The sequence below is a fragment of the Pseudopipra pipra genome, chromosome 30 (genome assembly GCF_036250125.1).
Source record: "Pseudopipra pipra isolate bDixPip1 chromosome 30, bDixPip1.hap1, whole genome shotgun sequence".
NCBI classification, from domain to species: domain Eukaryota; kingdom Metazoa; phylum Chordata; class Aves; order Passeriformes; family Pipridae; genus Pseudopipra; species Pseudopipra pipra.
Genome location: NC_087578.1, coordinates 1684828 through 1710303, shown reverse-complemented (window position 1 = coordinate 1710303; position 25476 = coordinate 1684828). Strand labels below are relative to the sequence as shown.

General features: G+C 65.3%; 4 protein-coding genes across 8 annotated transcripts; 1 reads left to right on the top strand and 3 right to left on the bottom strand.

Annotated features, from left to right (window-relative positions):
- The first annotated feature begins 35 nt into the window (after positions 1-35).
- On the top strand, positions 36-3833 carry GPR182 (G protein-coupled receptor 182). The gene is made up of 2 exons (XM_064639002.1): positions 36-1561; positions 2463-3833. Exon 2 carries the CDS (start codon positions 2470-2472, stop codon positions 3562-3564), a length of 1095 nt encoding a protein of 364 aa, XP_064495072.1. The 5' UTR covers positions 36-1561; positions 2463-2469; the 3' UTR covers positions 3565-3833.
- Positions 3834-5606: 1773 nt separating this feature from the next.
- Positions 5607-12710, bottom strand: ZBTB39 (zinc finger and BTB domain containing 39). 2 transcript variants are annotated; one of them, XM_064638966.1, is made up of 2 exons: positions 12558-12710; positions 5607-11255 (listed from the first exon to the last, which is right to left on the bottom strand). In XM_064638966.1, exon 2 carries the CDS (start codon positions 11144-11146, stop codon positions 9017-9019), a length of 2130 nt encoding a protein of 709 aa, XP_064495036.1. In that variant the 5' UTR covers positions 11147-11255; positions 12558-12710; the 3' UTR covers positions 5607-9016. The 2 variants fall into 2 exon arrangements, with proteins under 2 accessions (XP_064495036.1, XP_064495037.1); XM_064638967.1 differs by lacking the exon at positions 12558-12710 and adding an exon at positions 11943-12492.
- A 703-nt stretch (positions 12711-13413) lies between these two features.
- TAC3 (tachykinin precursor 3) lies at positions 13414-15182 on the bottom strand. 2 transcript variants are annotated; one of them, XM_064639032.1, is made up of 5 exons: positions 14942-15176; positions 14142-14364; positions 13943-14045; positions 13842-13865; positions 13414-13763 (listed from the first exon to the last, which is right to left on the bottom strand). In XM_064639032.1, the coding sequence occupies exons 2-5, from the start codon at positions 14247-14249 to the stop codon at positions 13618-13620; spliced, it is 381 nt and encodes a 126-aa protein (XP_064495102.1). In that variant the 5' UTR covers positions 14250-14364; positions 14942-15176; the 3' UTR covers positions 13414-13617. The 2 variants fall into 2 exon arrangements, with proteins under 2 accessions (XP_064495102.1, XP_064495101.1); XM_064639031.1 differs by having other exon boundaries at positions 13414-13865; positions 14942-15182.
- A 1669-nt stretch (positions 15183-16851) lies between these two features.
- Positions 16852-25425, bottom strand: MYO1A (myosin IA). Of its 3 annotated transcripts, none has more exons than XM_064638940.1 (29): positions 24985-25425; positions 23950-24093; positions 23424-23539; positions 23138-23232; positions 22912-23016; positions 22761-22807; positions 22546-22609; positions 22363-22461; positions 22155-22258; positions 21923-22070; positions 21718-21836; positions 21548-21634; positions 21383-21448; positions 21166-21270; positions 20853-20915; positions 20505-20705; positions 20033-20259; positions 19754-19954; positions 19586-19679; positions 19296-19445; positions 19131-19199; positions 18783-18869; positions 18476-18550; positions 18242-18376; positions 18034-18140; positions 17833-17965; positions 17597-17749; positions 17399-17526; positions 16852-17115 (listed from the first exon to the last, which is right to left on the bottom strand). In XM_064638940.1, exons 2-29 carry the CDS (start codon positions 24070-24072, stop codon positions 16992-16994), a joined length of 3225 nt encoding a protein of 1074 aa, XP_064495010.1. In that variant the 5' UTR covers positions 24073-24093; positions 24985-25425; the 3' UTR covers positions 16852-16991. The 3 variants fall into 3 exon arrangements, with proteins under 3 accessions (XP_064495010.1, XP_064495011.1, XP_064495012.1); XM_064638941.1 differs by lacking the exon at positions 24985-25425 and adding an exon at positions 24512-24954; XM_064638942.1 differs by lacking the exons at positions 18783-18869; positions 24985-25425 and having other exon boundaries at positions 23950-24469.
- Between the last annotated feature and the right edge of the window lie 51 nt (positions 25426-25476).

Below are 25476 nucleotides of genomic sequence, written 5' to 3'. Positions count from 1 at the left end.
CCCCCTGGCCGCGGCGCTGGGTGACCCCTCCCGTGGCAGGACCCCGGCTCCTGCCTGTGCCTGGAGCAGCCTCGTCCTCAGGGATGTCCCGGGTCAGCTGGCAGGGAACGTGCTGGGAAAGGCAGGGTGTTTATCCATCCCCTGGGCGTGTGGGTGGTGATCCCTGCTCACTCATCCTGCTAATTAAGGGCAGATTAGTGATCAGTAGCTGGGGGACAGGTCCCTGAGGTTGGGCACTTCACTGCAGCACTAGAGCAGTGCTGAGGAAGCTTCTCCAAAACGCTTTCTTCAGCTTGGCAAAGCAGCACGACATCCCCGGCAGCCCCCACACGTCACATTTCAGGTGTCCCCAGGGCCTGGATCAGTGCAATGAGCTCCTGGGAGGTGACACTGCAGCCTCAGCTGCACCTGCCCTGGGACACCTGTGCTCACATCCCTCCGGCAACATCCTGGTCCTTCTCAATCCCACAGTTCTGTGGGGAAATTCCCTGACCTCTTAAATAGAACCAGCACAGCATCCCTTGGGTGGGGGGCAAAGACCCCCAGCCCCTCCCTGGCAGAGCAGCTCCTCCTCACCCCGGTGGACCCAGCTGAGCCAAAATGTGCCCAGGGTGAGCACGAAGCTGCCAAGTTCCTGTTTGGAACGTGGACCCTGGGTCCTGCCAGGGCTGGTACCTGCACACGGGGTCACCAGGCTGGGCTTGTTGTTGTGAGACCCGACTTATCAGTGCCCTCGTGCTTCCCCACTCCGGCCGTGCCTTCCTTCCGAGCCAATTGTTGATCCCAAAGTCTTGTCTGCACTCGAAAAAGGAGATTTCCTGCAATTGTTTCACAGGACTTGCAGCTCGATGCAAAATTTTCTGCCTATCAGCCCCCTCCCCAGCACCAGGGCAAGGCCCGAGCCCCCTCCCTTCCCCTGCCAGACAGCAGAGCAATCACAGCTCTGTGATTAATTGCTGCCCGGCCAGAGGTGCCTCTGTGGTGACATCCATCTGCCATCGGCTGCTGCGGCAGCGCTGCCTGGGCAGAGAGCTCAGCTTTCAGCCTTTTTTCCCCCAAATGAAACCCCGAGCTCACCTGGGTGTCGTGGTGGCATCAGGGACAGCTGTTGGCACCTGTCCCACAACCCACCCTTGCAGGAGTCCCAGTGCCGGGGCAGGACCTGGCCTGGAAAAGTCCATCCCAGAGGATGCATTTTCCCTACGGCAGGATCCAGGCAGGATCCAGCCCCTGAGCCCAGCAGGGGGATTGTGGAGGGGACCCTCCAGAAGCCTCGGGGACCCCCCTGCATCCCCACACCCCCGGGCACCTGCGGCTCCCACACCGACACCTGCCCGGGGCCTCCCCGCGCCCCCGCCCAGTCCTGCGGCAAAACCAAAAGGGAGCCGAGCCCTGGGGCTGGAAATCCAGTCCAGTGTCACCCACGCTGGGCTGTCTCAGGATGTTGGACCACGGCAGTCATTTCCTGCCGGGAAGCAGCCACCAAGCCCACCCCGAGCTCTGCTCTCCAGAGGCGCCTGAGCCGCTGAGCCGAGAGGATCCCTGTGCTCCCGAGCAGCCGGTGAGCAGAGCTGTCCCTCCTCCCTCGTGTCCATCTGTCCCTCCTGTCCTCCTGTGCTCCTTCACATCCCTCTGTCCCTTTTTCTGTCCATATGCCCTCTCTCCTATTATCTCTCCCCAGTCCCATGGGCCTCTCAGGACCTGCAGTGTGGAGAGGGTGGGAGGTTGGGGAGCCATGGGAAAGGCATGTCCAGCCTCTCCATGGTTTTGGGAGTGGGGGGGTGTCAGCCCACTGCCACAGGGATGCTGCTCTGGTGGGGGACTCTCGGCTGTGGCACTCCTGGCTCACCGGGGTCCAAGTTCCACAGGAACACCCCGGCAGCCCAGCACGCTCCTCCAGCTTTCCCGAGGGAATGGCTGGTCCTGAGCTCTTCTAGGTACAGGGCTGGATGGGTTCTGTGGCATCTTTGCCATGCTGATGCAGCTGTACTGGGATCAGAGCTCTCACCTGAGGCACCAAAGGATGTTGAGGTCAACTGCATTTCCCTTAACTTTATAATTTTGTCACCTACTTGGAAGTCCCGACGGCAACGCAGCCACCAGACAGGCAGAGCCAGTGAGGGACCACACTCTGAGGGCTCGGGAAGGGGATGGGGCCTGTCCTGCTGGAGTGGAGTCTGGGGCACAGTCACCGGGGTGTTCAGTGGCCTGGGCACCAGCCCATGCCCCTGGCCAGGGGGGACAGGGACAGCCACCAGTGAGGCTGATGTCTGTGGCTGGCACTTAGTCTGACATGTGAGGGGATCACCTGGGCAGACACGGCATCTTTAGAGGGTTGATGTAGGGAGCCACCATAGGACTAAAAATCAGGTTAAAACCCCCCAGAAGGGTCTGAGCCCCATGCAAGGACCGAGTTCTGCGTGTTCAGACTCTCCAGCTCAGTGCTCTCCCTTTCCCTGCAGCGCCAGGATGGCTGAGATGACCACGGCCCCCCCTGAGACACACACTGTCCCGAGTGAGTACGGGGACTACCACAACTGGTCCGAGCTGTTCCACCTCCTGAACCACACCTACACCTACTGCGAGTTCAGCCTGGACGAGAACATCAAGCGGGTGATCCTTTTCATCCTTTACCTGGTCATCTTCGTGGTGGGCTTGGTGGAGAACCTCCTTGTCATCTGGGTCAACTGGCAGACACGGGGCAACAAGAGCTTGGTCAACCTCTACATCATCAACATGGCCATCGCTGACCTCGGGGTGATGCTCTCGCTGCCCATCTGGATGCTGGAGGCGATGCTGGATTACACCTGGCTCTGGGGCAGCTTCCTCTGCCGCTTCACACACTACTTCTACTTTGCCAACATGTACGCCAGCATCTTCTTCCTCACCTGCCTGAGCGTGGATCGCTATGTGTCCCTGACCAGCTCCTCCCTCTTCTGGCGCCGGCACCAGCACCGCGCGCGCCGCGCCGCCTGCGCCTGCAGCTGGGTCCTGGCCGCCTCCATCCCCTTCCTGGAGGTCGTCCACATGCAGCTGGTCAACACCGGGGAGCCCATCTGCATCTTCATGGCCCCCTTCGAGACCTACGACGAGTGGGCGCTGGCGGTCAGCTTGGCCACCACCACCATCGGCTTCCTGGTCCCCTTCCCCGTCATCGCCGTCTTCAACGTCCTGACCGCCCGGTTCCTCAGGCGCACCAAGCCGGAGAGCCGGCGGCACTGCCTGCTCATCTACGCCTACGTCGTGGTCTTCCTCCTCAGCTGGCTGCCCTTCCACGTCGTGCTGACGCTGCTCACCCTCGACGGCAACCACATCATCCTCAACTGCACCTTCGCCCGCTTCCTCTACTTCTTCTACGACATCATAGACTGCTTCACGATGCTCCACTGCGTCGTCAACCCCGTCCTCTACAACTTCCTGAGCAAGAACTTCCGCAGCAAACTCATCTCCGCCGTGGTCAAGTACATCCCCAAGGACCACGGCGCCCCGAAGGGCGCTGGCAACTCCTCCTCCACCACACAACACTCCATAGTCATCTCCAAGGACAACAACCCCCCCAACTAAGGGGGGTCGGACCCTCCCACCCCCCGTGGCAGCGGCAGCAGCTCCCCGGGGACACTGGGATCGGTTTTCCTGGTGATGAGGAGACACTTTGCTTTGGCACAGCCTCTCTTGCCAGGTGCCTCCCACGGCAGGACAGGGTGCCAGGCATGAGGGGAGGTGGTGCAGGAGCTACAGACATCTTTCCTCTGCAGTGCTGCTGTGTCAGATCTATTTAGCTAAAGAAAAAATCAGAGAGATTCCCTGTTCCCCAAATGAAACCTTTGCAGTAACAGTGAGTTGCTCCACTCGGGGTCCAACACAACCCCGCCCCTGGGATTTGAGCCCCGTTGCCCCCCAAGCTGCAGGGCTGGGGTGCACAATCTGCCCCACCACGGGTGTTTCTGCACCCCCAGACTGTCACCGACACCCTGAGCAGGAGAGAGGGAACCACCCTTTGGAACAAAAACCTCCCTCCCCGCCCCCAGAAACGCCCAGAGCCTGACCTGGGAGAGATGAAGGCGAGGCAGCCGTGGGGGTGAGCAGGGCACAGACCTGAGCTGGGACAGGGGAGAAGCAATTGGGATTCGAGATCAGCAACTCCTTGAGAGCAGTCCCGCAAACCCAGCAGCAAATTAGTGGTGGTTAAACTGGATTTGACTGGGCAGGGCTGCTCCAGATTCAGGGCCGGGAGCTGGGGTGGGTTCCCAGTTTGGGTCTCCCATCCCATCAATCCAGCCTCCTCTGGAGCATTCCCTTACAGGTATTTAAGGCCACTGGGTGCATTCCTCAGCATCAAGAGGCTCCAGCAGCCCTTCCCCTCCCATCAGAGTCCCCGTGGGAGCGTGGGCACGTGCAGAAATCCTCAGAGCTGGAGAGAGGGCTGGGCTTGTGCTCTGCAAGGAGCCGGAGCATCCGGAGAAAGTTCATCCTCCTCTGGACTCTGATCCCAGTCACGTGCTGGGTCGAGCCCTCGGCGGGGGAAGGTGACAGAGGAACAGGAGCCGGGGCCCATAAATCTACCAAAGGCCTTGAGCTGCTCGAGAAACGTGCTGTGAAAAAAGCAGAGCATAAGCAGTTCTGGGGGCAGGATGCTGGCAGCACGGGGAGCAGGGGGGGAGCAGGATGTTCTGGGAGCAGCTCAGGACCGGGAGTTAACACGGATGTGGGGTTATCACAGGGCTGACTGACTCTGCCAGTTCCAGGGGTCCTGCAACGGGGCAAATCCCTAAATACCACAGGGTTCCTTCTGCAGGGACATTCCTTGGTCCCCCAGGGACACCAGCGCTGAGGGGACAAACCAAATCCGTGTCTCACACTGGGAAGGCACCAGTCCCCTCACCCCAGCAATTCCCTGTCCAGGGCAGCAGCTCAGGCTGTTCCCCTTCCTTAATTCTGTTACTCCCCCAGGCTGAGGCTGAACTTGGGGGTCTGCACCCCACAGGACCCCACCACCTTCATCCCCAAATCCTCCCTGGGCTTCCCTTTGCCAATTCCCTGCCACTCCCAGTGGACGGCAAATACACAACAACCAACCACCTGATGTGTGACATAAACCAGGGCAACAATATATTCCAGTTACTTAAAACATGTAAAATTTGGTATTTGACCTATTAAACTTTACTTTTAACTCTCTTCATTTACCTGGAACTTTGTCCATAGATCTCAGGGCCAGAGTGGCCTTAAATAACCCCCCGCCCAGCCCCAGGTGGTGACCCAGGCTGGCCCCCAGCAATTCCCTCATTCCTGGGACACTGTGGCTCCTTTACCCCCCAGACCACTCACCCAGGGGCTCATCCAGGCACACAAACCCTGGGATTCCCTAATGGGGGGGGGGGAGCTCTGCCCTCCCTCCTCCCATCCCTGCATCCCACGGGAATGCCACAACCCGTGGCACAACCCTGGGCCACTCCCAGTGCTGGAAGAGCCCTGGACCTGCACCAGGAATCCTGCCCAGCTCAGCACGGGAGCAGGATACTGGGATGGCCTCATGTGCTTCCCAGGCATTCCCGAGGAGACAGGAACCCGGGGAGGAACAGGTTTTATGAAGAGGCAGCTACAAGAGGTCAACGTTTTCCTTTTTATTATTCTAAATAAAAACCACACTTTGTGCTGAACAATGGAGTAGAAAAGAACCCGATGTACAACGATTTTAGACATCTACGATTTTGGGGGGAAAGTTTACAAAATATACAAAACTTTACAGCAAATAGATAGTAAACACTTAAATAGCAGGAGGTCAGTACCTACGATTAACTTAACGAAAAGGTTAGACAGCAATTTCAACTCTGGTTCTTTCTTCTGCTTCATTACTCTGATGAGAGACCTGGATCTGTTGGGAACGGGGAAAATGAACTTTGTGTTGGGGACGGGCTCGGAGCAGGCCCCGGGAAGGGGATTCCCTGTCGGAGCTCCCTGGGAGGCTCCAGGACCCGGCATTTCCCCTCTGCACCCCCCTCCACTGCCCCAGGACCCCAAAGCACTTGGCAAACACCTCAGGCCGGCCCAGGGGAGGTAGGTGGGTGTCCCTGCAGTCACCGAGGGGAGCAGGGACGGGAGGGAGCAGGGGTGACATCCCTGTACAGCTCTGCAGGCTCAGGGAGGCCCAGGACCCTCCCAGAGGGAGCCTCAAGTCTCTGATCCCTCCAGAAACCTCCCTGAGGAGGAGCAGTGGTGGGTCCAGACCTGTCCCCTTGTCCCCTGCTGCAGGATGTTCCACGTGGGAATGATCCATTACATCACAGGCAAAGAGAAATTCCAGGGATCAGAGCTGGCTCCTGCTTTCCCCCCAGGGCTGGGAGCGAGGGCCGGTTGTGCCCGTTAAGTGTTTCAGTGTAAAAGCTTCTCTTTTTGGTTCATGTGCACAAAAGGCTTTTGCTTCACAGCTTATTGAGATCTGGGGCTGCAGGTGCTGTGCCCCGGCCCTTCCCAAAGCTCACCACGGCTTCTGGAACGTTCCAGGAGGGTCTCAAGGTTCTCCCAGCCTTGTCTGTCCCTCACATCCTTCATTGCCACCTCCAGAGCAGGGCAGGTTGTGTCCATCCCTGTCCCTGCCCCTTTCCCTGTCCCCTCCTGACACAGCCCGGAGTTCTGCGCTCGAGGGGACCCTGTGTGAGCACGGGGTGGGTCTGGGTGACCCCCAGTGGTCCCATCCAGCCTCATCCATCCCGTGATTCCATGAGAGAAACCCTGGAACCCAAAGAGCAGCTCAGAGGAGCCCCCAGCGAAGCACCACCAGCTCCCCCCGATTCCCAGAGCCCCAAGCTTTCCCAAAACGATCCTTTTTTTTTTTTGTAAAACTCAACCACACTCAGCTGAACACGGCTCTGCAGTGACCCCCGAGCCGGGACCACGAGGCCGGAGCTGGGACCCCAGAGCTGCAGCAGCCAGACCAACCCAGGGCTGACCTTCGCTTCGGGGCCTCCCCCCTCCGAGCGCAGGCCCCAGGCACCCCCCGCTCCCGGAGGTAGGTCGGTACCAGGGGAGGTACCACCCTCATTTTACAGATGAGGAAACTGAGGCAAAGAGGTGAAGTGACCTGCCCAAGGCCACGGCGGGGCGGGGGGACGGCCCCGGGCGCTCTGAGCTCGTCCGGCCCCCGCCGCGGGACGTCCCTTCCCGGGTGTCCCTCCCCAGGGAAGGGGCAGCGGGGTGAGTTTCCGGGGTTTGCAAATCACTAGTTTAGTTTAGTTTAGTTTAGTTTAGTTTAGTTCAGCAACAGCAAAACTTGACAGAAGCGCAGGAGCCGACCTGTGACCACCGAGAGCCCCGAGCGCTTCCTGTTTGTGAGGTAGAATGAGTTCCCGAAGGGCAGCCCCAGCTCGGAATTATCTGTCCCTCCCCACCTCTGCCCCGCAGCAGGATAACATGGGAAAAAGCCAATTCCCACCCTTCCTGGTGTAAACACTGTCAGCACGGGCTGAGCTCGCTGGTGGGGCCAGGAGTGACCCCCCAGGATCGCCCGACGCGGGGCTGGGAGAGCCCCCCCTGCCAAGGGATGCCCAACACATGTCTGGGAGAGACCCCTGTGCCTGGGAGAGCCCCCCACATTGAGGAGGAGCTGGCACACGGCTGGGAGACCCCCCCATGCCCAGGAGAGCTTCCCTATACTCCGGAGAGCCCTGTGTGTCCAGGAGTGCCCTGGCAAGCAGCTGGGAGAGCCCCCCATGCCCAGGTGAGCCCCCCCATGCCCAGGTGAGCCCCCCGTGCCCAGGAGTGCCTGGCACGTGGCCAGAGAGGCCAAGCTGAGGTCCCCAGTGGCTGCCAGTGCTGCGACTCCGGCTCTGTGAACAAACTCACATCGCTCCAACAGCGCACGTTTGCCACCAGACAGGTCCAGGATGTGGTGATCCACGACGTGGCAGGGAGGATCCCTTTGTGGCAGGGAGGATCCCTTCATGGCAGGGAGGATCCCTTCGTGGCAGGGGGGATCCCCTCGTGGCAGGGGGGATCCCCTCGTGGCAGGGGGGATCCCTTCGTGGCAGGGAGGATCCCTTCGTGGCAGGGGGGATCCCTTCGTGGCAGGGAGGATCCCTTTGGCAGGAGAAGGGCCCTCGAAGGTACCTTCCAGGGAGTTAAGGCAACGGCTTCATCGCGTCTCACCCGCCGGGCGTCCGGCAGCCCCGAGCCGGGGGATTCCAGGGGCTCTCCACGGCCACCCCCGATCACCTCCCAGGAACACGGACCTGCTTCCCCTCCCTCTCCAGCCCGGAGAGATCCCTGTGCCTGCGCAGCCGCCTCTGCTCGGGCTCTGCAGGGAGGTTGTGTCGCTCCATCTCCTCCTCAGGGCACGAGCGAGTGTGTCACAGCCACGGCAGGGGAACCTCAGCTGGGAATGTGGGAATCCCCCTCCTCATCTGCACACTCACACGCTTCCTGCTCCTCTCCCTGGTGACCCAGCGATGGCCAATCTCAGGACACTCTTGGCCCATCTTCTGGCAGTAGCAGCAGAACCCCAGGGGTGCCCAGAACGTCTTTTTTTTTTTTTTTTTTCCTTTTTTCTTTCCTTTTTGTTCCTTTCCTTCGAGTCCAGCACCTGCTCTGGCTCTGTCCCTCTCCACTGAGGTCAGGTGTGAAAATCTTAGCAGCATCAGTTTGTGGACAAGCTCAGGGTTAGCCTGGTTGAGTGGGCTAGAAGGCTCAAAAAAATAGACTCTAGACTCAAAAACTAGTGAGGAATACCAAAAACACAGAACTCGATGGCCTCTAACAGGACCAGAGTTAAGTAAACACGACAGACTCCTTGAAACAGTGATGTACCTCACGTGCTGTTAATTTGTACAACGCCACCAATCTAAAAAAAGCCCTAAATAGGCACAAAAAATAAAAATTAAAACAAACAAACAAACAAACAAAAAACCCCGAAAAGGAGAATTCCATCCATGATGCCTGACCATTAAATAAAAGAAACGACACTTTTTTTTTTCTTCCACGGCCTCCCTAACGAAAAACGCTCGCTCCTCCTGCCTCGCCCCCATCAGCTATCCGTGTTCTTCTCGGCCTCTTTGGAATGGATGATGTACATGAAAGTCTGCTCGATGGTGAAGTCCGGGGGCAGGCTGCCCTTGTGCACCCCTATGTGCTTGCTCATGAGGTTGAGCGTGGAGCTGTAGTGCCCGCACACGGTGCAGCGGTACATGAGGGCCCCCGAGTGCGTCCGCAGGTGGCACTTGATGGTGGAGCGCCCGCGGAAGAACTTGTGGCACACCTTGCACTGGTAGGGCTTCTCGCCGGTGTGGATGCGCCGGTGGTAGTTGAACTCGCTGGTGTGGGCGAACCTCTTCCCGCACACCTTGCAGCTGTACTTGCTGTTCCCCGGCTGGCTCTGCAGCGCCAGCTCCTCGCTCAGGAACTCCTCGGGCAGCTTCCTCTTGGGCAGCCCCTGCGGCTGGAGCCGCTCCCCGAACCCCGCCCGGATGTCCAGGCTCCCGCCGCACTTGTGCTGGCTGACGTGGTACCGATAGGCCGCCTCCAGCTTGAAGCTCTGGCTGCAGAAGTGGCACTGGAAAAGAGCCTCCTCCACGTGCTGGTGCACGGCCAGGTGCTTCTCCAGCAGCTGCCGGTCCACGAAGCTGTTGGCGCACACGGAGCAGGAGAAGACGGAGATGCCCAGGTGGGACAGGGTGTGCCACAGCAGGCTGCAGAGGCTCAGGTGCCTCTGGTCGCACACGCCGCACGTCTGGCTCTTCAGGTTCACGTGCTCCAGGAGGTGGTTCCGGACGGTGTGGAAATCTTTGGCCAAGGGCTTCCCGCAGGCAGCGCAGGCCAGCTCGGGGCTCCCCCCGCCCCCAAACACGGCCACCTTCCCGGGCAGGGGGTCGCTGGGGTGGACGACGATGTTGTTGTCGAAGACCCCGTCCCGCCGGTGCAGCGTCAGCTGCCACTGGGTGAAGAACTTGGTCTCGCACATGTCGCAGGAGAAGAGGAAGATGCCGATGTGGGACAGGACGTGAGTGACCCTGGAGTTGCGGTCCTGGAAGTGGGTCTCGCAGACCTTGCAGTTCCCGGTGAGCAGGTCCACGTGGTCCCTGGCGTGCTGGCGGATCAGCTGGATGTTGGGCTCCAGCACCTTCTTGCAGACCTGGCAGGGCATGGCCTTGCTGTCCCGGCCGTCGCTCTCGAAGGCCAGTTCCTCCTCGCTGTCGTCGCTCAGCTCAATCACCTCCTCGGAAGGGCCCAGCTCTTCTCCAGCATCCTCAAAATGCAGCTCGGCCTCTCCCAGATCCTCCAGCTGCAGCTCATCCATCTGCTCGAATCCCTGCTCTTTGGAGTGGTCACTGTTGCTGGGGCAGGAGTTGCTCCCCATGGAGACATCCAGGGACGGATCGGTGGGGAAGAAGCCGCCCTTTCCGTAGTCGCCGTTGCTCTGGGCCTTGTACTGGGAGCAGGAGCTGCCGGTGGTCTGGGCCGCGACGTTCCCGCCGGGCTGGGCCCCCAGACCCGCGGCCGGAGCGAACTGCCCCGGATCCGGCCCCTGTTCCGTCTTGGGAGGCTGCTGTGGATGCATCAGGGGAAGAGCCTGGCTGGCTTCACCCACGGGATTCCTGTCGTCCTCCTTGTAGCCGCCCGACACGTCCCCGTGCAGGATGTAATTCCGCTCGGGGCCGAGGTGCTCGGTGCTGCTCCGGATGTCACCCAAGGAGTGGCTCTGCTCCGAGGAGGTGCTGCTCAGCGGCCCTGCCCGGCCTTCCCCCGCGGACAGGGAGGGCTGCTTGGTGATGGCCGAGCTCTCCAGGTCGGGGAAGGTGGAGTGGCAGGCCTGCAGCAGGTCCTCCATGCCCAGCCGCTCCGCCACCTCGTAGATGACGCCCACGTTGATGAGGTCTGTGAAGAGCTCCGAGGTGTACACGAAGCTCAGGATCTTCTCAAAGTTGGCCGGCGTGATGAAGTCCACCACGTAGGTCCTGGCAGTGTCCAGCCCCGTGTTCAGGAAGAGGTTCTGGAAGTAGCCGGCGGCGCAGGCCAGCACGGCCTTGTGCGCGGCGAAGGAGCGGGAGCCCACCAGGATGGTGACGTCGCACATGGTCTCGGAGAGCCGGCACTTGTTGAGCTCCTTCAGCAGGTTGTTGGGGTGGTTGGTGCTGTGCAGCTTGATCCTCATGCCCATCTTAGCAGCTGCTTGAGAGTCCCTCCTCCCGGTCAGCTTGGCCTTCACACCCTCATCAGCGGCGGGAGCAGGAGGTGTTGGGCAGCCAGGAGTGGCAGGGCAAGGGGCTCTGGAGAGGGGAAATGCAGAAAAATGGTAGCACTTAAACAACCAAAGTAACACCATTCCGGTCAGACCTCCCATTTTACACCTTCTGGATGAGCCACAGAGCAGCTGCTCAGCTGGAAAGGGACTGAACCTGCCTTGTCACCTCACAGACCAACTTTTTAAGAAGTGAAGGGGCGGATGCACAAAGGGACAAACTCAAAACAAAAAGCCACTGACTCTGCCAGAGGCAGCTGAAGGTCCTGCTGCTCTTTGGGCAGGGACAGACATCTGTTGACTCAGAGACCCAACAGGAGCCTGTTCCAGCCATCCCCCCTCTTCCTGAGCCAGGGACAAGGCCCCTCTCCAGAGGGATGACGCTCAGGCTCCACACAGCGGTCAGATTCCCATCTGGATCTCCTCCAGCCACCACTTCATCCCTGCACTTCAGATTCCACCTGTACCCACACGGAGACTCTCCATTCCCAGGTGGGATCTCATCTCGGATCCTCTGTGTTCCAGCCTCGTGGGCTCTCCTGGGATTTCTCCTCTGCTGTGGCACCTCTCAGTGCAGGTCCCCTGGCTGCCCCCACGCCTGCCCCAGGCACCGACCATTCCCACCTGAGCGTGTCCCTCCAGCTCATCCCTCTGCCTTTGCTACCCTGTCCTGCTCATGGATGCTCCAGCAGCTTTTGGGACCCCACAAACTTACCCAGAGAGCTCTACCCCTAATTCCCAGCCTCCTCCTTCCCGGGACGGGGAACAGCGAGCGCAGAAAGCAGCAGAGAGCGGGAGTTTGGAGGGGGCAGGAGGGGACGGGGCTGCTCCTGCCCCAGAGCCAGGGAAAGGTCAGAGGGGCTGAGGATGGACCGTCCTCCCCCGGGGAAAACCCCCGGCAGCTGGGGAGGGCGAGGAAGAGGAGGAGGATGGCCGGGGAAGGCTCTGGAAGGCAAACGCTCACCAGCGGCAATTCCTGCGGCGCGGGAATCCCTGTGGAGGGGATGGGACGGGGGGGGGGAAAGAGCGGGAGAAGGGATGGGGGCGCGGGGGCAGCGGAAAGGGGGGGCCGGGGGGCGCGGGCGGGCAGGAGGGGGACGGGGAGTCGCGAAGCTGCCCCGGGAGGAAAGGGAGGGAGGGCAGCGGGGACCCCCGGGCGGGCCAAGGGGAGGGGGGAACGCGGGGCCACGGTGGGGGGGGGGGGCAGCAGAAAGGGCCCCCGGGGGGAGCCACGAGGGGCGACGGGGGGGCCCGCGAGGGGTCGGCGCGGGGGCCGCGGCGCGGGGGGGGCTGCGGGGTCCGGGGGCCGCGGGCGGGGGTCGGTCCTTACCCGCCCGGCGCCCCGCACCATCCCGGCCCGGCTCACACAAAGGCGCCGACCCGCCCCGCGCCCGCCCCGGCCCGCGCCGCCTTCCGGGACCCGCCGCCCGCAGCGCCCCCGCGGGGCGGGGAGGACCCAGCGCGGCACCGGGCGGGGGGACACGGGCGGGGGGACATGGGCGGGGGGACACGGGCGGGGGGACACGGGCGGGGGGACACGGACACGGACACGGGGACACGGACACGGGCGGGGGGACACGGGCGGGGGGACACGGACACGGGGACACGGGCGGGGGGACACGGGCGGCGGGACACGGGCGGGGGGACACGGACACGGACACGGGCGGGGGGACACGGGCGGGGGGACACGGACACGGGGACACGGACACGGAGCACTGCGGGGCAGGCACAGGTCACTGTAGCCCAGAAGCACAAGGACCCAGCCCCGTCGTCCCCACGGACACGTTCCCGCAGCCCCATCCCCGCGGGCTCTTTCCCGCAGCCTCATTCGCGTGGATCCGCAGCCCCATCCCCGTGGATCGGTCCCCGCAGCCCCATCCCCGTGGATCGGTCCCCGCAGCCCCATCCCCGTGGATCCGTCCCCGCAGCCCCATCCCCGTGGATCGGTCCCCGCAGCCCCATCCCCGTGGATCCGTCCCCGCAGCCCCATCCCCGTGGATCGGTCCCCGCAGCCCCATCCCCGTGGATCCGTCCCCGCAGCCCCATCCCCGTGGATCGGTCCCCGCAGCCCCATCCCCGTGGATCCGTCCCCGCAGCCCCACCCCCGTGGATCCGTCCCCTCAGCCCCATCCCCGTGGGCTGCCCCAGCCGGGGGCCGGCGGCGCAGCCAAGACACAGAGACGGTGTTTGCGCGTGTCCCGCGCAGTCACGGGTGGGTGTTTAGCGGGGCGATGCGGGTGTACACGGGTGCGCGGACGCGCGGACACGCGCGCGGGGCGGGACGGCCGCGCTCCCGGCGGGGTCCCACGACGGCTCCGCGGGCGGCGGCGCCCGGGACGCCCCCGCCGCCGGTCCCGCGGCCCCCGGGCGTGGGGGGCTCGTCCCGCGGCTCAAAGGGCTCGCAGCGGGGCCGGGCCGGGCGCGGGGGTCCCCGGGGAGCAGCGGGGGGCCGGGCCGCCCTCCCCCCGCCCCGCCGCTCGCCCGGGCTCCGCCGCCCGCTTCCCCATGAGCCCCACGAAGAAATCGTGCATGTCCCCTGCGGAGAGACCGGCCGTCAGCGGCCCCGGCCCCGGCGGCGGCACCGGCACCGTCACCGGCACCGGGCGGGACTTACGCTTCTGCTGCGCCGCGGGGGGACCTGGAAGAAACCGAAGCGGGTGAGAGGGGTCCGGGCGGACCGAGAGCCCCCCAGCCCGAGCCCCCCCAGCCCCTCACCGGCGCCCTGCTCCCGCAGCAGCTCCAGCGCGGCGGCGGCGGCAGCGGCGGCCCCGGGGCTGCCCCGGGCGCTCCAGCGCAGCGGCTCCGGGACGAGCATCCCCTGCGGGAGCGAAGAGGGTGAGCGCGGTGGGAAGGGATCCGAGGGGCTCCTGGGAGTCCGGGCTCCGCCCGCCGCGCCCCCTCACGACGGCCGTACCTGGGCGGGGGGCGCGGGGTCCTGCGGGGCGGCTGCGGGGGGGCGGCGGGCGAGGGCGAGCGGCAGCGCCAGGACGAGCAGCACCGCCAGCACCGGGCGGCTCCTCATCCTCGGCGGGGGTCTGGGGGCGCGGTCAGCGGCGGAGCGGCGGGGCCCGGGGCCGCCCCGAGCCGGTGCCCCCTCGACGGGGCGGCCCGGGACGAGCCCGGGACCGGACCGGGCTCTGGGGAGGGAAAGCAGCGAGACGGGAGACGGGGGGACGGGGGGCGACGGGACCCCCACTCGGGTCCGCGAGGGAGGGACCGTGCCGGTGTCCCGGGGAGGGGGCTGCACCCGGGGGTGCCTTACAGGGGCGAGGGGGGGCTGTTACGGGGGGTGCAGGGGGACACGGCCCTGCTGTGGCCCCGGGAGTCCCGTGTCCCTGCTCGTGTCCGTGGTGCCACGTTTGTGCTGTCGCACATTGCTCAGACTGTGCAAACACCACAAATGTGGGCACAGCGGGCACGGGCACGGCTCGGGCTCTGTCCTGCACGTTCACCCGTGTCAGCACACAGGTGTCCCCTGGCACGCACATGCTTGCCCACAGCCAGACTTGCTTCCAGAGCCCCCCCGAACCCTCCCCGAATTCAAGGAACACCTTCACCCCCTCTCTCCTCCCTCCCGTGCCCTCCCGAGTGCCATCCCGAACCTCCCCCTCTTCCCTCTGCCTTCCCTCAGCCCCAGCGGGACAGGGACAGGGCTCAGCAGCCCCCACGGACCCTGGGAAAGCCCCGGGGCTTGCAGGCCACGGGGACACAGACCTGCCGAGCCCTCCGGTGCTGCCTGGTGTGGGGCCAGGGGCTCAGGGACCCTCCTCACTGGTGGCTGCAGAGCAGGGATGCCTCGAGGAGCGGTGGGCAGCGGTGGTGGGCAGCGGTGGTGGTGGTGGGCAGTCTTGGTGGGCAGCTGCGGTGGCTCCCCCAGCACGGGCTCAGCCGGGAGGCGAAGTACGGTGGCACCAGCTGCTGCACGGCGCTAAATAAGGGGCTCTGCCCGTGGCACGGCGGGGGTGGGTGAGAGGAGAGCTGCCAATGGGGGCCGGGGGGGGTGGTACCCCCACCCTGCAGCTTCACGCCCACGCAGGCACCGTGACACCGACAGCACCCGTCGCACATGCGGAGTCACGCTGCGACACGCGTGTGCCCACGCAGCCACACCGGCCCCCCACAGCACCCGGGCTGGGGGGTCAGCACACAGGCACTGTGCCCACGCGGCCCCCGGCCCCTGGTTATGGGGATGTGCCCCCCGTCACGACGTGTCTGTTGGGAACACGGACGGTGGGATGGTCCCGGCTGGATGCAGGACTCTGAGCCGGGGTTTGGGGTTCTCATAGCACAGGGGGAGCGGCCGCGCTCCCACCACGCACACGGGATGCACACACGTGTTCATCTGTGCACACAAACACACGTGTGCCCACACACACACAAACACACGTGTGCCCACACACACCCCCCTCACACCCTGCCCGTCACCCCCAGCCCCACTCTGGTGCTCCCGGCCTGCCCGCTCCCGTGCCAGGATGTGCCAAGGTGGAAGATGGGGAGGGAAATTCGGGGGGGAAGCGGAGGGGTGCGACGAAAGGGGGAACAACCGGGCCAACAAGTGAGAGCCACCGACTTCATCCCGAGCAACAGGTGGCTGCGGCTGCTCCGGTGGCTGCGCAGCCCCCCGGGGAGGCAGCGGCGGCTCACGTGGCAGCACAGCCCGGGGCAGGGCAGCATCTGCAGTGCCGGGAACGTTAATTAAATCGGAGCCCGGCCAGAGATGGACTAATTAATTAATAACACCTACTTGTGCGATGCCAAGTGCGAGGCAGCCGTGAAGAGCCGCGGTGCCCCGGGCTTGTTTACGGCGAGGGAAGGTCCCTGTGTGACGGAGCCCGAGGGGGAAGGGGGAGCCCCCGGCACTGGGGCACGGCCGGGCCGTCGGGGCCCCCACGCACGCACACGTGTCCCCCCACGTGCAGGAGCTGCCCGCACACGCTCCCCCCGCACGACAAACCCCGTTCCAGGGCCCACCTGGGAGCTGGTGCTGATGGTGACGTGACGGGGAGTTGGTAGCTCCCGAAGGTAACGCGGGTGATGTGTGGGGACAGGAAAAAAACCCTCTCCGAGAGCTTGATCAGTGCAGGAGAGAAAAGGCAAGGGGGGGACACTCTGGCACGGGAGCTGTGGGCTCCAGGGGGCTGCAGGACTGGCGGGGTCCCGCAGGTCCCTAGGGGCTGCAGTGGTGTCACTGGGGCTGTGTGGTGACTCCCCTCTGTCCCCTGTCCATGCAACCGGTTCCCAAATGCAGCTCCAGGGCCAGCCTGTGTCGGGAGCAACCTGCATGGGGAGTCTGCAGTGGGGTGGGGGACCCTGGGCAGGGGGGGACGTGGCTGGCCAGCACAGGGAGAGGGTGCCAGGGACCTCACGTGCAGCCGCCCACGGCTGCCCAGAAATTGCCTCTGCAGCAGCACGAGCCAGGAGCCACTTAATGGGAAAAGTGGCCGCAATTTGGGGCCTTTCCAATCACCAGGAGCCAAATGCTGGCCGCAATCAGGCAGCAGGAAAGGCTGTGCTGGGCTCTGTCCCCCAGCTCCAGCATCGTGGCACCGTGTCCTGGGGCTCTGGCACGATGGGATCCCCCCACCCCACCCGGAATGGGGTCACCCACTGTGACACCACCCCGGTACCGACACCTCAGCATCCATTTAATGGGTCTGGAGCGATTCCTGGGCACTGCCAGCACCCGGGGGGGCAGGGGGATGACACGAGGGGGTCGGGGGGGCCGGTGCATGGGTGGGCGTCCCTGTGAAGGGTGGGAGTCCCTTCAGTGCACCAGGACCTCCATCTTGTGGCTGCCCTTCTTCTTGCAGATGGGGCCGTCGGGGCCGGCCTTGGGTGACTCCACCACGGTGACAGACACGTCACCCTTCGGGAAGCGGGTGGAGAACCTGGAAAGAGGGGCAGGATGGAGGGGAGGGGCAGGGTGGAGAGGTGGGGTGGGGACACGCCGGCCCCGCAGTGCCCAGTTTGCTGCCCTGGTGACACCCACCTCTCAGGGGCTGCCTGATGCAGACAACCATGCCCAGCCACACCCACACAAGCCCCACCCTCTGGGCCCCTCCCACTACAGCCCTGCCCCGTCCACATTAGTCCTGTCCACAGCAGCCCCTCGTAGCCCTGCCCTTCAGGCCCCACCCATGACAACCACACCCACTCCAGCCCCACCCGTACTTGTCCGTGATGTGCAGGGTCAGTGCCTGCCCCGTGGTGGCCTCCAGGGTCTGGTGCAGGCGGGTGACCAGCTCGATGAGGTGGTCACTGACCAGCAGGAAGTCGCCCTTGGCCCCCACCGTGGAGACCTGTGGGGCGAGCGGGGGGTCAGCCCTGCTGGGGACCCCTGAGCCCCCAGGGACCCCCCTCCCCGGGTACCTCCTTGAGGTGTAAGACCAGGAAGCCGTCGGAGAAGCGGGTGACGGAGACACTGCGGATGTCACCGAGGGCGAGCACGGTCTTGGGCTGGGCGGTCTTGGGGTCGGCCAGGACCAGGTGCTCGGTTGTGAGGAGCAGCAGGCGCGGGACCGTCTGCGGGCAGGGTCAGCACGGGCAGGGGGTCAGCGTGGTCCTGTACCCCCTCCGGTGGGGACAGGGACGAGGCGGGGGCTCACCTTGCCGCTGGCTCTGTTCACCTTCCTCACGGTGTCGGCCATCACCACCTTGTCCTTGGCCACGGTGTGGAGCTTCTGGTACTTGGGGTTCTGCTTCAGCCCCAGGTAATCGCTGCGGAAGGGCTGCTGCACGCTGGGGGTGAGCCCGTCAGCCCCCGCTGTCCTGAGCCCCCTCCTCCCCACAGCCCCCAGCCCTGGCACCTTTTGGAGTAGAGGGTCTTCTTGTCCTGGAAGAGCTCGCTGGCGCAGAGCTTGGCCTGCAGCTGGGCCCGGCGCGACGGCGGCAGCTGGTCCCGGTACTTCTTGCACTGCCGAGGGAGGGGGTGATTCAGGGCCACCCCTCGGGTGGGCTGGCACGGAGGGACACAACATCCCAGCAGGCATTGCCCCCCTCTCCCCCTGCTCCCACCTTCCAGCGGTAGAAGATGCTCTTCAGCTCCTGGTTGGCATCACCCAGGAACTTGTACGGCGCCGGGGGCCAGGTCCGGTCCAGCACCGACAGCGGCGGGAGGTTCTTCGCCAGCCCCACCAGGTACCTGCACACCTGGGGGTGACAGTGCAGCGGGGGGTCAGGAGGGGACCGCAGGGTCCAGCCCCAGGGTGGGGCGCTGGGAAGGTCCCCTCTCCCCCCGGCCCCGCTCACCAGGCGCCGGTAGATGAAGTTGGCCAGGAAGGTGCTGGCGCTGCTGCGGAAATACCTCCTGTACCTCCTGCGCGCCTGCGGGGACGGGGCCAGTGAGGGTGGGGAGGCTGGACATCGCCACCAGCCCACTGCCAGCCCCCCAAGGACACGGGTGTCCCACCCCCCTGCCCCCCATCCCCTGCCCCCCATCCCCCTGCCCCCATTTGGCCCCAGCGGAGAGGACAGTGGCTCCAGCCCGACAGGGTGGGCAGACAGACAGACAGCCCGGACAGCAGGACAGAGGCAGCGGGAGGGCTGGCCCCGTTACCTGGTACCCTCTCCAGTGAGCGGCGATGGTCGTGGCGGCCGCGCGGCGTCGGCTCTGGCGCTTCAGCTCCCGGAGGAGCCGGCGAGACTGTGGGGGGGAGAGCCCAGGGGGCCCGAGGGAGAGACACCAACACAGATATGGAGCGAGAGGGAGAGGCAGGAGAGAGGCAGGAGAGAAGGATGGAAGACGGGGAGAGGAGATGAGGATGGATCTGATCCCACCATGGGACACACAGAGCCCCCGGTCCCACCACGGGGCACAAGGAGCCCCCGTTCCTCCCCACCCTGTGCCCCCCACCCTCCTGCCCACACCAGCAGACGTGCCAGCCCCGAGATGCCCAGCCCTCACCTTCCAGCCCCGCGCGTACGCCTGGAGGAGCAGTGCCGAGCGCTTCATCTGCTTGTACCGGTTCTTTTGCTGCAGGGGGAGAGGGGGAATGAGCTGGGGCGGCTTGGGACAGCCAGGGGACGAGGGACGGGCAGGGGACACGTGCCCAGGGCTGCCCTTCCTCACCGCGTGGCCCCGGAACCAGGCAGAGATGAGGATCTGGCTCTTGCGCATCAGCTGGTACTGGGTCCGGCACCGCCAGCCCCGCACCATCTTCTGGATGAGGGTGACGAGCTGGGCCACGCGCTCCTGGCGCCGCCGCTCCAGGTCAAAGAGCTGGGAACAACCACGGTGAGCGCCGGGGCACCAAGCGGGGACAGGGACTCCCCCAGAACCACTGCTGGGGGCTGCGGCACCGTCCAGGAGCCCCCAGGACAAGCTCGGATCCCCCCGCACTCCCCCATCCCCAGACTCACTGTCCGTGGCGAGCGGATGAAGACCTTGGTGTGGCCGAAGGCCAGCTCCTCCTCGGGGTACGCCAGGTCTGCCAGCAGCACCTCGGCCCCCTCCCTGCACCACGGCACAGACGAGGCTGGTCAGAGCCCCCCCGGCAGCCCCCCGGCCCCGCGGCCCGGCCCCGTTACCTGTCACTCCCGGCCCAGCGGGGCCACGTGCGGGGGCTGAGCATCTTGTAGCGCTGCAGGAAGGGGCCGTAGAGCTGGCGGAAGGCGTAGCCCGCCCGCCGCACCCGCACGTTCTCCAGCAGCCCCAGGTACCGGACCTGCGCCCGCACCAGCTCCGGCGTGAACACCATCGCTGACTTGGTGTCGTTGGGCTTGATGCACCTGGGGGGGCAGCGGTGGGTCGGGGGGGGTCCCGCTGGCACGGGAGCCGCGGCCGGGGGTCCCCCTCGGGGCCGGTACCTGATGTAGTTGGGGTTCTTGGAGTAGAGGTTCTTCATCAGCATCGCCACGGAGGACTTGAACTGGAAGCCCGCGGTGGGCGGCAGCTTGAGGGAGACCTTCTGGGGGTCCCCCTCGGGGAAGAGGGAGCGCAGCAGCGCGTGCCGGGCCGCCCACATGGCCTGCGACAGGTCGCGGAAGAGCAGGTCGTTGTTCTTCTCGATGAAGCCCGTCACGTTGTAGGTCACCTGGGGGGTCAGCGGGGTCAGCGCGCGGGGAGGGAGAGGGTCACGGCCGGCGTCTCCGTGCCTGCTCCCAATCCAGCCCTGCGGCTCCCGTGCGAAGTTGGGGAGAGGTCTGGGGCGCTGGGAAGAGGTCTGAGGTGCAGGGAAGAGGTCTGGGGTGCAGGGAAGAGGTCTGGGGTGCAGGGAAGAGGTCTGGGGTGCTGGGAAGAGGTCTGGGGCACTGGGAAGAGAACGGAGCCCTGTCAGACCTTGCCGGCGTAGTGGTGGATGCGGAAGCACCGCGCCGGCAGGCTGGTGTCCATGACACGCCGGGCGTTCTGCGTCTCCTTGCTCTCGTAGTGCTTGTGGGTGGCGAAGAGCTGGTTGAGCTTGGTGAGGAAGGTGTCCTCGTTGACCACGCCGGGCCGCAGGCACTCCTCGTCCAGCATGGCCAGGATCCCGCTGGTGCTCTGCGCCACCACGGACGGTGTCACCCCAAACCAGCCCCAAACCGGCCCCAGCAAATCCCAGCTCAGGCTCTGCACAGCCCAGACTCGTACTGGGAACGACGGGGGAAGCTGGGATCCCAAGACCCCGGCAGTGGGAGGGCAACTCACATTCTCGATCAAGTTGCAGATGATGCTGTTGTCGAAAAACTCCACCGGTGTCCACTGGATGCCCTGGGAGCAGAGGGGGGTCAGGTACATGGATTATCCAAGCCCTGCCCCACGGACGTCCCCAGCTGATGTGGGGCAGGAACTGGAAATCCGGCCACGGGGACGAGGATCCCGGATCCCTTCCTGCCATTGAATCTGCTCCCAGCAGGGAGCGGGGCGAGGGAGGGACGTGCGGCGGAACCGTCTCCGGCACTTCCCCATCCCGGGGGGCCGAGGCTGCTGAGGGCTGTGCTCTGGCCAGGGCTGGGGGTACCTCTCGGACATATTCCTCCTGCTCCTCCTTCAGCGTCATCAGGATGAAGATCTGCTGCAGCTTCTCGTTGCAGTAGTTGATGATGAACTGCTCAAAGCCGTTGTCCTGCAGGAGAAGGGTCCTGCATGGCAGGTGGTGCCCGAGCCCCTGGCCCCGTCCCATGTCTGCCCTGCTGTCCCTGCCCCCCGGGATGGGGCCAGGTGGGTCCTGCACTCACCTGGAAGATCTCGAAGCCGTAGATGTCCAGGACACCCATCACCTTCCTCTGCTCACCCGACTTCACCTGGGGAGGTAACGGGGTGTCGGGCCAGGGTGTGCCCTGGCCCCACGTGGGGAGGGGGTCCAGGGTCCTGCTGGGGGTCCAGGGTCCCCCCGCGCTCACCTGGATGCTGGTGTTGATGCGGTTCACCAGCCAGTCGAAGAGGCGGCTGTAGATGTTCTTGGCCAGCGCGTCCCGGCCGTAGTAGCCCTGGGCAGAGGGGAGAGGGGCTGGTGCCAGCTCAGGGGGGGCTGTGGGGCGTCAGCCCCGCGGCCGGGGGTGCTGCCACTCACCTGGGGGACAGTGAGGGTGGTGAGCACCGTCTCGTCCCGCGCCTTCACCGTGCGGGAGCACAGCGCCTGCTCCAGCGTGCCGGGGTCCAGCCCGATCAGCTCGCAGATCTCCTGCAGCTCTGGGGGGGAGGTGGCAGTGCCAGGGCCCAAAGGGGACCGAGGGGGTCCCCCACCCCCCGTTTGCCATCCCTGCCCCCATCCCTACCCCGGGGCTCGGCGATGCTGCAGGCCTCCATCCCGCTGGCCTGGAAGCTGCTGCTCAGCTGGACGTTGCCCAGTTTGAGCACCACGGCCGTCACCTCCAGCAGCGCCGTCACCTCGGCGGCCGAGAAGCCGATGACCTTCATGGCATCCTGGGCACAGACACGGGCAGCTCAGGGGGAGCCGGGGTGGGCCCCAGGGTGTTCGGGAAGGGGGTCCTGGCTTCCCCCAGGTACCTGCATGGCATGGAAGTTGGCTGCGTCATCCATGCCAGGCAAGCTGGAGGTCCCCTGGTTCAGGTATCCGTAGTGCCCACAGTCCTGGCGGAGCTTCAGCTGCTCTGGATGAGGGGATAGGAGGTGGCAGCTCAGCCGTGACCCCTCCTGGCTCCCCCCAGCCCCTGTTGCCTCCCCCAAGCCCCCCCAGTGCGGGGTCTGGACGTACGGAGCAGCTGCGCCGAGCCCCCGGCCAGGAGCTGGTAGAAGATGTGGAAGTTCCTCTCGCCCTTCACGTGCCGGATGATGCGGGATTTCTCCAGCAGGTCTGCGGGAGGGGGCAGTGAGGGGTCAGTGCCACCGGGAGGTCAGTGTGGGGCGGGACCCCCTGGGATGGGCAGTGGGTACTCACAGTTGCTGATGACCCCTCCCAGGGGCTCCCCCTTGAAGTCAAACTCCACGTCCATGTACTTTCCCTGAGGGAGGGGGCTGGAGTCAGGGCAGGGGGCCCGGTGGGGGTGGCAGCTCCCCTCCCCACATCCACAGCCCAATCCCCCCTGTGCCCTCAGCCCCAGCAGGGTCCTCATGGCCCCGGCAGGGTCCACCCGCCCTCCCCGGGTCACTCACGAATCGGGAGGAGTTGTCATTACGGGCGGTCTTGGCGTTTCCAAAGGCTGCAGGGGGAGGGCAGGGGGTTATGGCGCAGTCCAGAGGGGCTGTGCCGAGCCCTGGCAGGTCCAGGATGTGAGACGTGGGGCTCAGGATGTGGGGCACTTACCCTCCAGCACGGGGTTGGACTGCAGGAGCTGCTCCTTCACCTTGTTCACCTCCTCCCCTTTGCTGCTCACGGCCGCCACGTAGGACATCACGAGCTTGCTGGCCTCTGCGAGCGAGGGGCCGTGGGTCTGGGGCCGTGGGTGCAGGGCCAGGGGTGCCCAGGCTGTGCCCACAGTCCCACCAGTGCCTCGCAGCCCCCAGAGCCCCGGGGGCAGCCCTGGCCCTACCTGTCTTGCCGGCGCCGCTCTCGCCGGTGATGAGGATGCACTGGTCCCTGTCCCGGTCCCGCAGCGAGCGATAGGCATCGTCAGCGATGGCATAGCTGGGGGTGGGGGGGGAGAAGAGGCTGGATGGGGCCATCTGGGGGCTTCAGGAAACGCCAAGACCCCCGTTGTGGCTGTGAGGTTGCCCCCAGTGGATTCCCTCGGACCCCGATGCCTTGGGATCGCCCACGGGTGAAGCCCTCGGTGGGATCCGGGGGACTGAGGGCCCCACTGGCCTCCCCGTGCTCACATGTGGGGCTTCACAGCGAAGAAGTTGCACTCGTGGTACTCCTGCACCTTCTCGGGGGTGTAGATGGGCAGGGACTGGTAGGGGTTCACCGAGATCACCACATTCCCGATGTACGTCTGTGGGAGAGCAGGACAGGAGGGGGTGAGGGAACGGGAGGACCCAGCCCAGCTCCCGGTGCCCCCCATCCCAGACTCCATATCCCACTTCCCATCCCAGACTCCATATCCACTCCCCATCCCAGACTCCATATCCCACTCCCCATCCCAGACTCCATATCCCACTCCCCATCCCAGACTCCATATCCCACTCCCCATCCCAGACTCCATATCCCACTCCCCATCCCAGACTCCATATCCCACTTCCCATCCCAGACTCCATATCCCACTCCCTATCCCAGACCCCACAGCCCTCCCACTCCCCATCCCAGACCCCACACCCCGTTCCCCACCCCAGACCCCCTACCCCGCTCCCAGCCCAGCAGCCCCTGTGCCCACTCCCCCCCGTGCCCACTCCCCCCCGTGCCCACGTAGATGTCGCGGCGGCGGAATCGCTCCTGCAGCGTCTGGAGCAGCGACTCCTCGGTCAGCGGGTCCAGCAGCACCAGGTCAGCCACAGCCTCGGCGTCCAGCAGCGGGGCGGCGTCTTCCATGGCCAGGCAGCTCCGGGGCAGCTGGGGCACGGCAGAGGGGGGGGCTGCAGCCGCGGGCGTGCAGCCCCTTCCCCAAAACACCGCCCGGGTTCTCAGCAGCCCCTGGGGTCTTGGCTGTTCCCCTTGGCGCCGGGGCAGGCAGCCCCCGGGGACAGGGGGCAAGGCGGCCACGCATCCACAGAGGGCGATTTCCCGGGGCCCCCGAGTGCCCAGGACCCCGTGGTGGGGCTGGGGGCAGCCGGACGCTGGCGGGGAAGCGGAGCCCGGCCAGGAAATACGGACACCTGGATCCTATTCTTGGAGCGGGGATGAATTGAGCCTCCGCTTCCTCCCTCCTTCCTGGCGGGGGGAAACCGGGGCAGGGAGGGGATTCCAGCCCACCCCCAGACGGGTCACCCCCGAGAGCACGCACAGCTCCCCCCCTCACCAGCACCCTCACCTGTCTCTGACAGCACAGCCGCGTTCCCCGGGTGACCTTCACCCCCGGTTTACAGCTGAGCAGGGGCTGTAAACCCACCCCGCTTATCGGGGCCGGGGAAAGTTCACGAGCGAGGAGGTGGGGAAGGAAGGATGAGGCAAACGGGGCAATGCAGGGGGTGGCTCCAGCAGCCTCTAGGGGTGGCAAAACCTCCCTCGGGTCCCTGCGGCCTCACCCAGCGCAGGGCACAGGCACCGAGCCCCCCGTGCTGGTGGGTGCGGGACCCCAGGGCAAGCACCCACGGGTGGGAGCCAAAGCAAGAGCCCCCCAGAGCTCCGGGGCAGTGCTGGGCTCACCTCAGCGTTCCCCACGCCCCGTGGGGTGCAGGTGTCCCAGGGTGGGAGCTGTGGGGACAAGGTGCCCCCATCCAGCCCAGGGGGGAGGGATTTGGGGGCTTCGGGTGGTGTCCTGGAGCAGAGGGGTCCCCGACTCACCTCCCGGTCGCAGAGCAGCAACTCCTGGAGTGGCTTCAGCTGGAGCTGCCCCGGAACCGGCAGGGCTCAGCCCAGCCCAGCGCCCGGTGCTAGCTTCGTCCGGCCCATGGAGGGGCGGGGGGGCTGGAGGGCCCTCCCCCGGGGCACCGCGCCCACCCCCGGGGGGAAACTGAGGCACGAAGCACAGCAACCCGCGGGGAGCACCCCGGGAGTCCCACGGCTCCAGCCCCACTGCCCTGTCCCTTCCCCACCCGGCAGCTGGGAGCAGGAACAGGCAGGGAAAATCCCGGAGCCGAGCAAACAAAGGGAGCTTCCTCCTGGGCCGCGGGAAAGCGGGGCAAGGCACGGGGATGGAACCGGGAGCAGCTGGGGCTGCTCCAGGGGGGACCCCTGACCCCAGGGAGGACCCCTGTGCCCAGCACAGTGGGACAAGAGGCCTGAGGCCATGGTGGGTCCTGCCACAGGGAACTTGTCACCCAGGGGCTGTTCTGT

Bases quoted from the DNA above. Each gene is read 5' to 3' on its own strand.
- GPR182 (XM_064639002.1), top strand. From the start codon at position 2,470: ATGGCTGAGATGACCACGGCCCCCCCTGAGACACACACTGTCCCGAGT.
- ZBTB39 (XM_064638966.1), bottom strand. From the start codon at position 11,146: ATGGGCATGAGGATCAAGCTGCACAGCACCAACCACCCCAACAACCTG.
- TAC3 (XM_064639031.1), bottom strand. From the start codon at position 14,249: ATGAGGAGCCGCCCGGTGCTGGCGGTGCTGCTCGTCCTGGCGCTGCCG. The intron at 14,046-14,141 runs GTACGGCCGTCG...TCGCTCCCGCAG, and splicing joins ACCCCGCGCCCCCCGCCCAG to GGGATGCTCGTCCCGGAGCC. The intron at 13,866-13,942 runs GTGAGGGGCTGG...GGTTTCTTCCAG, and splicing joins GCTGCGGGAGCAGGGCGCCG to GTCCCCCCGCGGCGCAGCAG.
- MYO1A (XM_064638940.1), bottom strand. From the start codon at position 24,072: ATGGAAGACGCCGCCCCGCTGCTGGACGCCGAGGCTGTGGCTGACCTG. The intron at 23,540-23,949 runs GTGGGCACGGGG...GCTCTCCCACAG, and splicing joins TCCGCCGCCGCGACATCTAC to ACGTACATCGGGAATGTGGT. The intron at 22,071-22,154 runs GTACCTGGGGGA...GTCTGTGCCCAG, and splicing joins CCAACTTCCATGCCATGCAG to GATGCCATGAAGGTCATCGG.